The sequence below is a fragment of the Desarmillaria tabescens genome (assembly GCF_030435595.1).
Source record: "Desarmillaria tabescens strain CCBAS 213 chromosome Unknown EV420scaffold_102, whole genome shotgun sequence".
Classification (NCBI taxonomy): domain Eukaryota; kingdom Fungi; phylum Basidiomycota; class Agaricomycetes; order Agaricales; family Physalacriaceae; genus Desarmillaria; species Desarmillaria tabescens.
Genome location: NW_026848401.1, coordinates 82,655 through 95,852, shown reverse-complemented (window position 1 = coordinate 95,852; position 13,198 = coordinate 82,655). Strand labels below are relative to the sequence as shown.

Here is a 13,198-nt window from a genome sequence, read left to right as displayed (position 1 = left end):
ATTCGTAATCTTCCAAAAGGTTGAGCTCACTCGCGCACCAACCTTGCTCTTCAAGCTTGTCTCGCGCTAGACCACCGAGCTGATAGAGCCCTTCACTAAGAGGCCGCCTATACCAAGCCGGCCAGATGAGGCTCCGCTCGATTCTCTTTCGACCCCATCCTTCCTCTTCCATTGTGGTAAAGCCTGGCATGTAGGTATGTAGGAGTAGGTGAAGACCGACTGTGCGAACAAGAATTTCCAAGGAATGGAAGACACGGCACTCGGCATACGAGTAATCGAACGTCAACTTTGTATATTCATCACTGCTTCGTTCTTCGGTCAGCATCAAATGAGAATGACGAGCAATGGTCAAAATGCGTTCCATAAGCACTTTGTCCCCTGCACGACCAGATATGACTGCAACCTTGAACCATCGTCCTGGCAGACCATTGAGCCTAGCCGTCGAAACCGATCCGTCTTCGAGAAAGAATTCAGTTGCCAAATCAATGTCGAGTCCACACAAATCCGACACTTCCGTAAGGACACCGAAGAAAAGCCATGCTTGCAAGAACGCAATTTTGTCTGAAGCAACGACGACACTGCCGTCTGAACGAGAGAATATTCGCACTTGTGTGTCGCCCTGCAGCTCCTCCGTGTCCATGCCATCTCGACAGACGCCAGGAGGACAGAGGACATGACACTGCGTGTCTTTCGCATCGATGATCCACCCACAACGCTCTGGATATGACCAGAAATCTTTGCCATCATACGGTTTCGACATACAGAGGTACGGGATTGTAAATGGAATAAACTCTGGACGAGGAGGTACATGGGGGGACGCTTGAGGTATGGTTAGCCTGGAGACAAACTCGTTCGGCAGGTTGAGGTTGTGTGGACACTGGTGGTGGTGGGGATGGGGTTTGCATTTCGCCTGCCGAGGTACATCCAGGGTTGTCTGCCTATTCCAAGTTATTGGATGCAATACTCTACGCATCTTCAGGAAGACTCACCGTTGTAGTACTGGTAGTTGAAACTTTATCCCACATTGTAAGTCTCCCAACACAACCCCCCATAAGATGGAACCAAAAAGTTAGGTGAAGTGGAGGGCTGGAATATAGACAATGTGGAGCCGGTGGTGGTAAGAGTAACGCTGAGAACGAGGACGTTCTACGCGTTGTCTTCGGTACGTTTTATATCGGCTCAGCACCGCGCGGTATGGTGGTGGAAGAATAGGGGAATTCAAAATTAGATGTCGTCGACGATTTCGTCGCTGATGTCAAAATAAACAAGATGTCTTGATTTCGTGAACCACAGCAACTGAGTGAAAGCAGTGAAATGGTGTTGTCACCGCTGTGCTCCGCATGCTATCGGAGTTTAAACTTGCATAAGCACGCCAATTTCGGTCCATTTTGATGAGCCGGGGGAAGGTGAGTTCAACCAGTTCAGCCGGATTCTTTAGGGAGACGACTCCCCCCAGCCAATTGAATCTATGTCTGAGTTTCCTTGCTCTAATTTTGTTTCTCTGTTCGCTCCGAATGTATCGGACTCCTAGTTCTGATATATTTGACTTCTTGATCGTGATCCTTGCGTTTTTACATGTGTTCCTACCACGAAATCCAGCTCAATACGACCTGCATTGATATACTGACGCCTCCTTGGACCCTGCAAGACGCGTTAGTCAATAATGAGCCCATCGGACGGAAGCACCGACGTGTCAGATCATGACGTCGCGCGACAGCCTGAACGTTGTACAGGAGCACCACCTATCGATAATCCAAGTTTTCGTTCTTTCCGTGGTCCGGGACATGAGCAAACCGAAATATACTTGATTATGATGGCGGCAGTACACGATACCCGGGGCTTGCAATCCCCCAGGCATCAAGGGAATTCCGTCGTCTCCAAGCAATGCCTGCATTTACCCCCCTTGGTACGTTCTCGAGGCGTTGGTATATCAATTTCCGAGCTTACACTCACCAAAATAATAGCACCACGTGCTACTCCTCTTAATACAATTACGACGACTGCGCCCAGAAGTTATACGGGCAGTCTAACCGGTTGAAGATGCAACAGAGACATTCTCCAACGTAAGTACCAAGTTTCCGCATTTCAAAGTTATTGTATTCATGTGCTTTCAAGACGACCCTACTGCGGGATCAGGGTCCCCACATAAACGGAATTCCACCGCGTTCCTGTTGGAAAACCAACTTGAAAGCTGGAATCTTTGGGAGTGTGTACATCTTCCCCTCGTGTCTGTGTAAAACTTACGAGTTTACCAAGTTGTATCGGCGTCGAGTGAAGGGCAGGGACGAGCTCTAATTTTCCCAAACATACCAAGATATTGCTTCGTATGCAATACCGGCAGCACTACGACTGTAACGACACGGGAAACTCTGTCGGCCCTCGAAATCTGCTTTGTTAGATCTTCCAATTTTCAGAGGTGCCGGCTTCAAATATTCGATATTCGCTTGCTTTCGCTTCAAGTTTTACCAATTACCTGAGCTTCCCCTGAGCTCCACGCCCACACGAAAGATTTAAATACGAGGTATGTTCTACTTTACTTCTCATCATCCCCACTTTCCTCCTCCCTCTAGCCTTCCATTCTTCCCTCTCTCTCTAGAATGATGTCCACCACCTTGCTACCCTCTTCGGGCATGTTGTTGGCGGATCTCCGCTCACTGTATGTCTCGACGTCGCCTTGGTCTTTCTCGGAGGGTTTGGTCTCGTGACCACCGGCACCTTCCCTTTGTTGATTTGTTTCCTGCCTTGATCGTCAACGATGACGGGTCTGTAACGACAGCATTACCAGCAGTGAGTTATTTTGCTACGTTACTGTTTTATTTCACTCTAACATCGCGTAGGCTTTCAACATCAACACCAATGTCGTCAAGCTTTAGTCCAACGATAGGAAGCCCATCAAATCACCTTGGCTTCGCTACTTCGCTACAAGCAAAGGTAAGCCTTTCTCTTATCTGTTCCACCCTCATTCTCTTATTTGTGTATCCTGGTTAGGCTTCTGGAGTGTAAATGGTACGCTATCTACGTGGCCCTCTGTTTCTCTTTCTTCCTCTACTGACCAATTCTTTTACTTCACTCTTCTACAGGTTCTCTTTAGTTAGCGTTCGGCTGCATTCGCTAGCGCACAAGGTATGCATTCGATGTCATTCGGTAACCCCCTTACAAACTAACTCCCCCTCTTGTTACTGGGTAGCGCAGTAAATCAACCAACTCGATAACCGAGAGCTGCCAGATAGTCAACATGAAGGTGTTTTTTAATGAAGCCGTCCGTAGTGTGAGTCCCTCTCTATTGCTTTATATTTCGTCGTTCTTAACTCTCCTCAAGTCTACGTACATCCGGGAAATTAGTACAGAAATCCGGCCCAGTTCTGGTGGGCAACGATTCACGAAGGGTAGGCTGAAGTAACACTCTCAATTACTTGCGTTCTGACCGTTTTGTATTTTAGCGAATTTACGGGTAAGCCACTGTTCTATAAACTTCTTTCAGGTGTACTAATGACGAGTGTTTCTATAGCTTGTCCAGCAGCTACCCTAGGTTTCCGTGCCATAGCATTCGTCCAAAACACGGTCACCGGCGGTTAGTTCTCCTTACCTCTCAGGGTTGGACTCCAGGTTAATATCGCGTAGACGTTTGCTTATGCTCTTGACAGTACAATTGTGCTTGGCTAACAGTGGTGGTTGTAAGCTTCCATCTTGATACTATGTTCTTCCCATGTCTTATTCTTTTGCTTGTAGCGTTTCCATGCGTCTACGGTGAACTATCTCCCTGCACCGTTTCTGTTCTTGTTGATATAGATTCTCAGCTCGCCCCACCATAGCTTCGACCATTACCGATGTAGTGGTCACTCAGGTGCGTAATCGATGCTACATGAGATCGCTGACAGCTAATGCGATGCTGTAAAGATGTTTGTATGCAACTGGAAGAATCCTTCAAGACTAGGAACACCGCAACACCGTCGAGCCCTCTCAACGGCGGTACGTTCCTTTCTGTTGCCTATCTAATTGTCTTTGTTACTGACATCGTGTAGGCTCTATTTTGTGTCATAGAGCTCAATCTTAAAATCCCGGTGAACAATTCACGTTCAACCGAGATATTTCTGTTAAAGTGAGTTCAGAATTCAACCTAGGGACTATACGTATAGATAGGCATGTAACTCTGATATTACAACGTTCGTACTGACCAACACACCGTTCATTCCAGGACATCATACCAAGTTGCGAGGTATAGAAACGTGTGTCAGTTTACTTATCCTACCCTCGTCTGTAGAGGTGCGGGAGGGTGTGCGCGGATGGAGGAATCACGCGGAGTCGTGCGGGGAAGGATGCGGATGTAGGACCGAGATGCTGGAGGGAGGGGTTACTCCAAGACGAAGTGTCTGCGGCTGTGAAGGGGAGGTCTCGTCGAAGGGATGCTCTGTGGCTGTGGAGTCGGAGCACCCTGTGGCTGTGTAGGAGGGCAGACTGGAGACGTCGATGGAGGGAACGTCGTCGTGCATTTAGGCGACGTGAAGGGTTTTGTGGATGCTGAGGATGAGGTGAGATGGAGAAGAGAGCGGGTGAACATAGGACTGCACCCTGAAGAGAAGCGTGCAGTGACAGAGAACGCATCTAGAGGCATTGATGACGACGATGATGTGGGTTTCATTCATAGCTATCCAGGAGTCGGTTAAATAGGGAAGTCCTCAGCCACGACGCCTGAAACGGTGGCTGAGCCTAAGTTGAGCGCAAGTGCTTTCAGGCGCCGGGAAATGCCGATGCCGGATTAGCCTGCCGAGTTTTTGGAGACGACGACTTTATGCTCGACCAGCTCCCTCCCGAACTCATTCATACTATTATCTCAGAATTCTGGTATTATGAACATCCCTCGAATGATAGAATTATATTCATGAAAACATGTCCTCTCATCAACACCCTCTGGAAGGACGTTTTTACCCACATCGCTTCTCGGGACATTTTCATTCCAACGAATGAATATCTATTCTATCTCAGTTCTATTATACGCAACAATGACTCTCTGATATACCGACACTATCTCCCTCATTCCACCCATACAATTACCTGCCGTGTCGACCTTATCGATGCAATGGAGGATGCAGCCCAGGAGCCGTACACAACCCTATCCAATCTGCCTAATTTCATCGGCTTTCGCAAATGTTTTCCAAATATCACACACATTTCTCTTGAAATTGGGTACCGCGTTCGACGTGGATTCTTCAGTCGCATAATGTCTCAACATCAAATTGTCCGGACCCGAATATCCATAGCGCTTGACCAAGCAACGAAGCAGCTCAGTGCCTTACCTGTGGACTGGGAAATCGCTGCTTACGACCCGGCACCCGATTTTATCCATGGCGAATTTGCCGACCCTAATTGGAGAATGTTTCTGAGAGACGCCATTTGTGCTATGGCCCCTGCCGCATTGCGCAAATGTGTTGCGGTAATCCCTGTGGAGGACATTCTATCGCGTTCGACGTATCTAAATTGCATCCGACGATTTTCTGGCCATGATGTCTACACAGAGACGAAGGGCGATGTACGAAGCATAAATTATCGCTTCGGGAAGGCAGTCCGACGACCATCTGGTAAGACTATCTCTTTCTTCTGTTTACCCAAAAATCTCATTGTTACTGAGGTTTACGGACGTTCTTTGCAGGAAGTGTATGAAGATATGAAGTACATGCTCGAAGACGATACTACGCGCGAACGGTCGTATTGGGACAGCCTTGTATCTATTAGTATGAAGAGACAAAGTCAAAGGAATAACTGAGGCTTCCATGCGATTTATTCAGTCTGGCTCAGTCAAAAACAATCCCGTGTGTATCCATCCTTGATTATTTTATCTCTTTAACCAAGGTTCGCATCTTCTGTCTCTTTTTAGGCAGCAAGAGTGCGTCGAGCTGGGCAGTAATGCTACGTCGCGAAGACAAGGTGACTGGTGAATTGCTTCAGGTGCAATTTCCAGCCAAAGCATCGAGAAAAGCAGATTCCTTTTCGTTCGTAGTTATCCAGGAGTCGGTCAGCTAAGGAAGTCGTCGTGGCTGAGCGCAAGTGCTTTTAGGCGCCGGGGGATGCCGATACTGGATTCGCTTGCCGAAGATATGAGACATGTTCCGACTTCTCTTATGCTCGACCAGCTCCCTCCTGAACTCATTCATACCATTATCTCAGAATTCTGGTACTCTGAACAACCCTCAGAGGGTAGAATTATATTCATGAAAGCATGTCCCCTCATCAACAGCCTCTGGAAGGACGTATTTGTGCACATCGCTTCTCGGGACATTTTCGTTCCAACGAATGAATATCTGTTCTACCTCAGCTCCATAATACGCAACAATGACTCTCTGATCTACCGACATTATCTCCCTCATTCCACCCGTACAATTACTTGACATGTCGACATTATCAGCACAACCAAGGATGTCGCCCAGGAACCATATAAAATCCTATCCAATCTTCCCAATTTCATCGGCTTTCGCAAATGTTTTCCAAATATCTCACACATTTCCCTTGAAATCAGGTATCGCGTTCGACGTGGATACTTCTACCTCATAATGTCTCAACATCAAATTGTCCGGACCCTGAATATCTATAGCGCTTGACCAAGCGACCATCACAGCTCAGTGCCTACTTGTGGACTGGGAAATCGCCGTTTACGACTCGGCACTCGATTTTATCTCCGGCGAAAGTGCTGACCCTAATTGGATAATGTTTCTGAGAGACGCTACTTGTGCTATGGCCCCTGCCGCGTTGTCGGAATGTGTTAAAGAGATCCCTTTGGAGGACATGCTGTCGCATTCGACGTATCTAAATTGCATCCAACGGTTTTCTGGCCATGGTGTCCATACTGAAACAGAGGGTGATGCACGAGGCATCAATCGTTGTTTCGCAAAGGCGGGCCGAAGACCATTCGGTGAGAATAGCACTTTCTTCCATTGAATAAAGGGCTCATTTCTATTGAGGCTTGTGGGCATTCCTTGCGGAGGCATATGAAGATATTACATGGATAGACGATAATGTGCTCGAATACTCAAAGTGGCATGTCCTCGTGCCACTAATGAGTATCAGGTCGAAGAAGCTGTTGCTTTCATGGACTTTTACTTAGTCTGGATCCGTTGAAACCCATTCTGTATGGATCCATCTTTGACTCTTCTATTTCTTTGAATATCCTCACTGCGTTGTTCGAATTCGTCAGAACGATCTCGTTGTGGATCAAGGTGGCTGCGCTTATCCATCAAACGACGACGAAAGGGACGATTTCTCGGCGGGGGCGATAAGAAAAAGAAGGGCGGCGATGCGCATGTATTTCAACTAGCTACAAGGACATGCGTTAAAAGAAGGGCAACAAGACGAAAAGTTTCATCTGAGCGATGTGCATTCCCACGGCCAAAACAGAAAACAGCTTAAGTCCACTTACCGTCAGAGCTTATAGGATCATAATTTCCCCACCCCGAAGGTATGCTCTGGTGCACGAACGGGAGGAGACACCCCCCTTTTCGTGCTGCGGCCAAGCGTAGTCTCCCGTTCAAATCATTCAAACAGGAAACCGAGGCTTGCCGTTCGTAGGCCAAAAGGCAATTAAAAAAACACGAGGGAGTCTCCCTCGACAAAGGTGGGTTCCCACCCCAGAAACATTAAACAAGTCCTAGGAATAGAGACAAGTCAGTACCGTGATTGAGTGGAATAGCAGAACCTGCTCACCTCGTCTAGTCCCCAAATCACCCTAAACGAGTCAACCATCCAATGCCGTCCATCAACCCCGAGTCCTCCTCAAACGGCGGCTATTTACTCAGGCGCAACGGGTTAAACGGGGGTGATAGAAGGCGTGGGCAGGTTGGCTCCTGGTCTTGAGGATTTCGAGCGTTCTGGAATACAGCGCCATCAGCGGAGGTAGCAATGATGATTTGCCTTTTCACCCAAACTTCGCTGAAACCTCCTACTATCTCCACCAGGTCAGCCCTGCACAACATTCAACATGGAAGAACAGGAATGCAGCTGCAAATCGCTTACCTACTCGGCAGGCAGAACATCTCTCCTACCAGTCGCCATCACCCTCAGTGAACAACATTGTGTATTCGGGAGCGGGGGCGCACGAGGATCGAGATCGGATGTGCAGATATGGGTGGGATGGTGGTGCAGGAAGGCGGGGAAACATACGCCGATCAACGACATCGCACCCTGCGCACACGAATTCCATCCCTGACTCCGACACCTCCCTCTCACCGTAGGGATGGGCGTGTTCAGGGAACGTACACCGAACGTCCTCGTCTTCAGCACGAGCACCGTCCTCCCCTCCACAGAGTACCACGATGTGCGAGTCCTCACTCGTTTACGCGTCTTGTTCGGTGAAAATCATTCGCGGCCCTTCTGGTATCAAGATATGGCACCAGAGGTAACAATGCGCTGCGAGGCTTGCAGGTGGGGAGGTGGCGTGGGGTTTGGATGAGTGGAGGTGGTGGATGGAGTGTCTGAAGTCGACTGGAAGCACGCCGATCACGTCGAGTGCTCCCTCCCTCTACCAGGGCACTCCATGCACGCAAGAGTCCTTGCTCTTGTATAACCCTTGGACCCGTTAAGATAACCATTCTCTGGGTTGCATGAGATCTTTCAAGTTTCAGATGGCGCCGATAAGTACCCGTCCCGAAATCTGGAAGATCGCTGTATTTGACATGTCTTCAATGGCCGTTCAAAGACTCGTTAGTGGCTGGTAGAGAGAATTGAGCAACCAGCATAGTGGTAGTACGAGTAAAAGAGGAAGTTGCCGGCGTCTCTCGGATCGGAGGGTTCCCAAAGTGGAAGCCACTTGTCTTCTGCTTCGTATTCCATCTACAACATGTTTGAATCATTCAATTCTGTGTCCCCTCGCTTTGATTTTGTTTCTCTATTCTCTCCGAATGTATTGGACTCTTAGTTTTAATCGATCTGACTTCTTGACCGTGATCCTCGCGTTTTTATGCGTATTCCGCCACAGAAACCTGCATTGATATACGACGCCTCCCTGGACCCTACAAGACGTGTCAGTCAATAATGAGCCCATCGGACGGAAGCACCGACGTGTCAGATCATGACGTCGCGCGACAACCCTGAACTTGTACAGGAGCTCCACCATCGATAACCAAGTTTTCGTTCTTTCCGTGGTCCGGGACCTGTAAAACGTAAATATACATGATTATGATGGCGGCCGTACATGTCCCGCGTGCTTACAATCCCCCAGACGTCCAGGGAAGTGCGCCATCTTCTCTCAATACCGGAATTTGCCCTCCTTGGTACGTTCTCTAGCATTTGTATACCATCTGCCGATTTTGCACTCACTAAAATTACAGTACCACATGCTACCCTTCTCAATACAATTACGGCGAGGGCGCCCAGAAGTTATGTGGACAGTCTAACCGGTTGAAGATGGCAACAGACATACCCAACGTAAGTCTCAAATTTCCGCATTTCAAAGTTATTGTATTCATGTGCTTTCAAGACGACCCTGCTGCGGGATCAGGGTCCCTGCATCAACGGAATTACGCCAAGTGCCTGTTGGAAAACCAACTTGAAAGTTGGAATTTTGAGAGTGTGTATACCTTCCTCTCGTGTCTGTGTAATACTTACGAGTTTCCCAAGTTATATCGGCGTCGAGTGGAGGGCGGGGACGAGCTCTAATTTTCTCAAACATACCAAGATATTGCTTCGTGTGTAATACTGGCAGCACTATGACTGTAACGACACGGGAAACTCGGTCGGCCCTCGAAATCTGCTTTTTTAGATCTTCCAATTTTCAGAGGTGCTGGCTTCAAATATCCGATATTCACTTGCTTTCGCTTCAAGTTTGATCAATTACATAGGCTTTCCCTGAGCTCCAGGCCCACACGAAATGTTTAAATACGAGGTATGTTCTGCTTTACTTTTCATCAACCCACCCATCCTCCCCACTTTCCTCCTTATTCTAGCCTCTCGCTCTTCCATCCTCCCCTCGAACAGTGTCCACGACTTTTATCCTACCTTTGAGCATGTTGTTGGTGGATCTCCGCTCGCTAGGGTTTGGTCTCGTGACCGCCGGCACCCTGGCTTTGGTTTGTTGGTTCGTTTCCTACCTTAATCGTCAACCACGACGACAGCATAACGACAGCGTTACCAGTAGTGAGTTCTTTTTCTATGTCACTGTGTTTTATTTTAGTCTAACATTGCATAGAATTTCAATGTCAACGTCGTCAGGCTTTGAAACAATGGTAGGAAGCCCAAACAACCTTGGCTTTGATACACTTTGATACAAGTGAAGGTAAGCCTTCTCCCTCTCTAATCTATTCTACCCTCAGTCCCTTAGTTTACTCTCCTTGTTAGGCCTACGGCCCGCTGTTTCTTTCTCTACTGACCAATTTTCTCGGTTTTTTCCAAGTTGTCTTCAGTTAGCGTTCAGACGTATTCACTGGTGGACAAGGTAAGGATTCGACGTCTCTGTGTGACCTCGCAAGCTAACGCTGCCTTTTGGTAGCAAGTGTCCAACTCGGTAATTAAGGGTTTCAAGATAGTCGGCATGGAGTCGGTTTGAAGGATGTTCAAGAATGGTGAGTTCCTAGGCTCTATTGCTTGATCTTTCGTAATTCTTTACTCTTTAAGCTCGCGTCCTTTTGGAGATTTGATATAAAAGCCCAGATACACCGCCCACTTCTGGTGCTCAACAAAGGTAAGCTAAAATAACACTCGATTATTTACATTCTGACGTGATTATGTTTCAATGTAGTCCTGAACCTACGGTAAGCCATTGTTCTATGATATTTAAGGTGTACTAACAAACATTTCCCATAGCTCATCTAACGGCTACCCTAAGCTTTCTGTGCCATAGCACTCGTCAAATGCACGGGCAGGCAGTGAGTTCTCTCTACCCTTCCAGGTTTTACTCAAGGCTAACATCACGTAGATGTTTGTTTATGCGCTCGATTGTGCAATTGAGCTTGGCTGACATGGTGGTTGTAAGCTTTTATCCTGATGCTGGGTTTTCTTCCTATCTTACTCTTGGCTAGTAACTTTTCCCCGGTGTCTACAGTATGCTATCTCCTACGCGCTCCGTCGTTTCCATTTTTACTAAGATGTGTTCTCAGCTCGGAACGCAAACCAGGGCAGGTTGACTTTCGGTTAATGAAGTTGATGTAATGGCCGGTCAGGTACGTAACTAAGGCTATACGATATCGCTGCAAACTAACACGGTAGTGTAAAGATTATCGTATGTAACCGGCGGGATCTCTTAAGACTACAAGTGTCACGACGCTGCATACTGAGTAGCGAGATATGGAAACCAACGTAACCATTACTGTCACTCCTTGTCATGACTGTGTTGGTGTCAGGCTCGTTGAAGATACGGAACAGTGCAGGCTACCTTTGTTGGACTAAAGGACGATCCAACAGATTCCCTGGCTCGTGACCCTTGGTCGCATGAACACCCACAACGAACTCGATGGTTAGGCAAATGGTGGGTCCGTTTGCCACTAAGAAAAGCGAGATTCTAGACTGACCCTTCTCTGCAAAGGTTATACACACCTGATCACGGTGTAGCCATGAACATGTCAGTATGTGGATGTCGTTTCGTACGCTGATACTGGATCCCTTGGATCCATAAGCCACCCAGGTACGTAGGCTCGATTCCGTTACACTTGTATTAGCTGACATGACGTTCGTAGGATTCTAGGTACTGATCATGAAGTGACGGGAACCAACGACGACCATCAATGCAGTGACGGTAACTAGTTTAGTATGATGCAAGCTGATCAAAGGTAAGGAAAGTTACTAGCCACCTTTGTCAAACTAATGCGGCTTGAACAGATTCCTTAACCTGGGAACCAAGAACCATCATCATACAACCCTGATGGTGGAGCAAACTTGGGCTGACCCTTTTCTGCAAAGGTTATACAAGTCTGGTAGTGGCGTAATCGTGGACATTAGAACATGTCGGTATGTAGACGTTGTTTTACACAAGTCGACTTGCTAACGGTACTGTTGCAGACTGCCAGCACTCGTGTTGTTGCGGGAGGATGAAACAGGTGAGTTCTTTCTGCTTCTTAATGGTTCTCTACTCTGACGTCTTATAGGTTCTATTGAGCTCGGTATCAAGACCTCGGTCTCCTTTTCAGGGATCTCAAAGTGCAAGTCTATGACTTAGTATTGAACTACATATGTACAGGTGTGTCAGTTTCCTTATCCTACCCTCGTACTGGCTAACGGGATATTCATTCTAAGCCTTTATAACCGAGAGTCGAGACGACTGTTCCACTCGTGGTGACCATTGGTGTTATGCAAGCTCGTCAAGGTAAGAGAATGTGATGTTTACCTTTATTCGATTGAACTGAAGTGAAACGTAGCAGATTCTTCGTTGAAGTACTGGGAAGGAGCATACTAGCAGCACTCAAGTGGTGTGAGAGAATCTAAGATTGCGAAGGTGCGCGCGAGATGGGAGGGTCGTTGCAGATGCGGGGAGGTGCAGGGAGGGCGCGACGAGGTGCAGGAGGAAGGGTTTGCTCCCAGACAGAGCGTCTGTGGCTGTGGAAGGAAGGACTCGTTGAGGGAACGCTTTGTGGCTATGCGGAGGGCAGGCGGGAGACATCAATGGAGGGAACGTCGTCTGGTGCTTAGCCGACGTGAAGGATTTTGTGGAGAGGGTGTTGCGGGTGTCGGGTGTGTGCTGAGGATGAGGTGAGATGGAGAAGAGAGCAGATGAACATAGGACTGCACCTGAAGAGAAGCATGTGGTGACAGAGAACGCTGAGGCATTTATGACGGCGATGATGTAGAGCTCATGGCGAGGTTACGCCGCTTGAACGGTGTTTGCGCTGTGGATTTCGCGAGAACGACGTTTCATCTGTGAGGATTCCTCTGCTTGCCTTGGTTGAGGGTCAAGATATCTTCAATTGCCTTCGCTCAGGAAATCCCTTATTCGATATTGACGCGACAGCGCTTGACGAAGATATTACACTCCTGGAAAAAACCGTCTCCGATTTGAACCACCGTCTAAAACATATTGACGTCTCGTATTCGTAAGGAGCGAGCCAAGTCGTGAAGAACCTAGCGGCCAAACGATCATTCCTTTCTCCCATTAGCACTAGCAGCAGTCTCGACGTGAACAATGCGCCATGAATATTTCTTCGCATGTGTCACTGGTGGAGGCTCATCGCGGCACTGAACACACTATCCCATCTATCATATACATTTTAACAGACACCTCTAAATA

General features: G+C 47.8%; 4 protein-coding genes across 4 annotated transcripts; 3 read left to right on the top strand and 1 right to left on the bottom strand.

Moving 5' to 3' along the window:
• Positions 1-40: 40 nt before the first annotated feature.
• EV420DRAFT_1224340 (uncharacterized protein) lies at positions 41-826 on the bottom strand (the record flags this gene model as incomplete). Its single annotated transcript, XM_060466496.1, has 1 exon — positions 41-826. A coding segment is annotated over one exon (786 nt), but the record flags the coding sequence as incomplete, so codon positions are not given.
• Positions 827-3,093: 2,267 nt separating this feature from the next.
• Positions 3,094-4,559, top strand: EV420DRAFT_153505 (uncharacterized protein). Its single transcript, XM_060472823.1, has 11 exons — positions 3,094-3,123; positions 3,193-3,268; positions 3,320-3,386; positions 3,441-3,451; positions 3,509-3,571; positions 3,622-3,674; positions 3,730-3,747; positions 3,813-3,844; positions 3,898-3,969; positions 4,023-4,099; positions 4,196-4,559. Exons 2-11 carry the CDS (start codon positions 3,252-3,254, stop codon positions 4,326-4,328), a joined length of 543 nt encoding a protein of 180 aa, XP_060322795.1. The 5' UTR covers positions 3,094-3,123; positions 3,193-3,251; the 3' UTR covers positions 4,329-4,559.
• Positions 4,560-4,879: 320 nt separating this feature from the next.
• On the top strand, positions 4,880-5,918 carry EV420DRAFT_1586755 (uncharacterized protein; the record flags this gene model as incomplete). Its single annotated transcript, XM_060474815.1, has 2 exons — positions 4,880-5,807; positions 5,873-5,918. The coding sequence occupies one exon, from the start codon at positions 4,880-4,882 to the stop codon at positions 5,759-5,761; it is 882 nt and encodes a 293-aa protein (XP_060322794.1). The 3' UTR covers positions 5,762-5,807; positions 5,873-5,918.
• A 3,238-nt stretch (positions 5,919-9,156) lies between these two features.
• On the top strand, positions 9,157-12,761 carry EV420DRAFT_1486845 (uncharacterized protein; the record flags this gene model as incomplete). Its single annotated transcript, XM_060470452.1, has 21 exons — positions 9,157-9,257; positions 9,315-9,411; positions 9,464-9,553; positions 9,825-9,868; positions 9,961-10,060; positions 10,213-10,258; positions 10,397-10,417; positions 10,496-10,544; positions 10,628-10,663; positions 10,721-10,733; positions 10,823-10,847; positions 11,344-11,450; positions 11,545-11,602; positions 11,663-11,713; positions 11,738-11,747; positions 11,797-11,925; positions 11,977-12,014; positions 12,074-12,154; positions 12,211-12,280; positions 12,439-12,645; positions 12,695-12,761. The coding sequence occupies 21 exons, from the start codon at positions 9,157-9,159 to the stop codon at positions 12,759-12,761; spliced, it is 1,440 nt and encodes a 479-aa protein (XP_060322793.1).
• Positions 12,762-13,198: the final 437 nt, after the last annotated feature.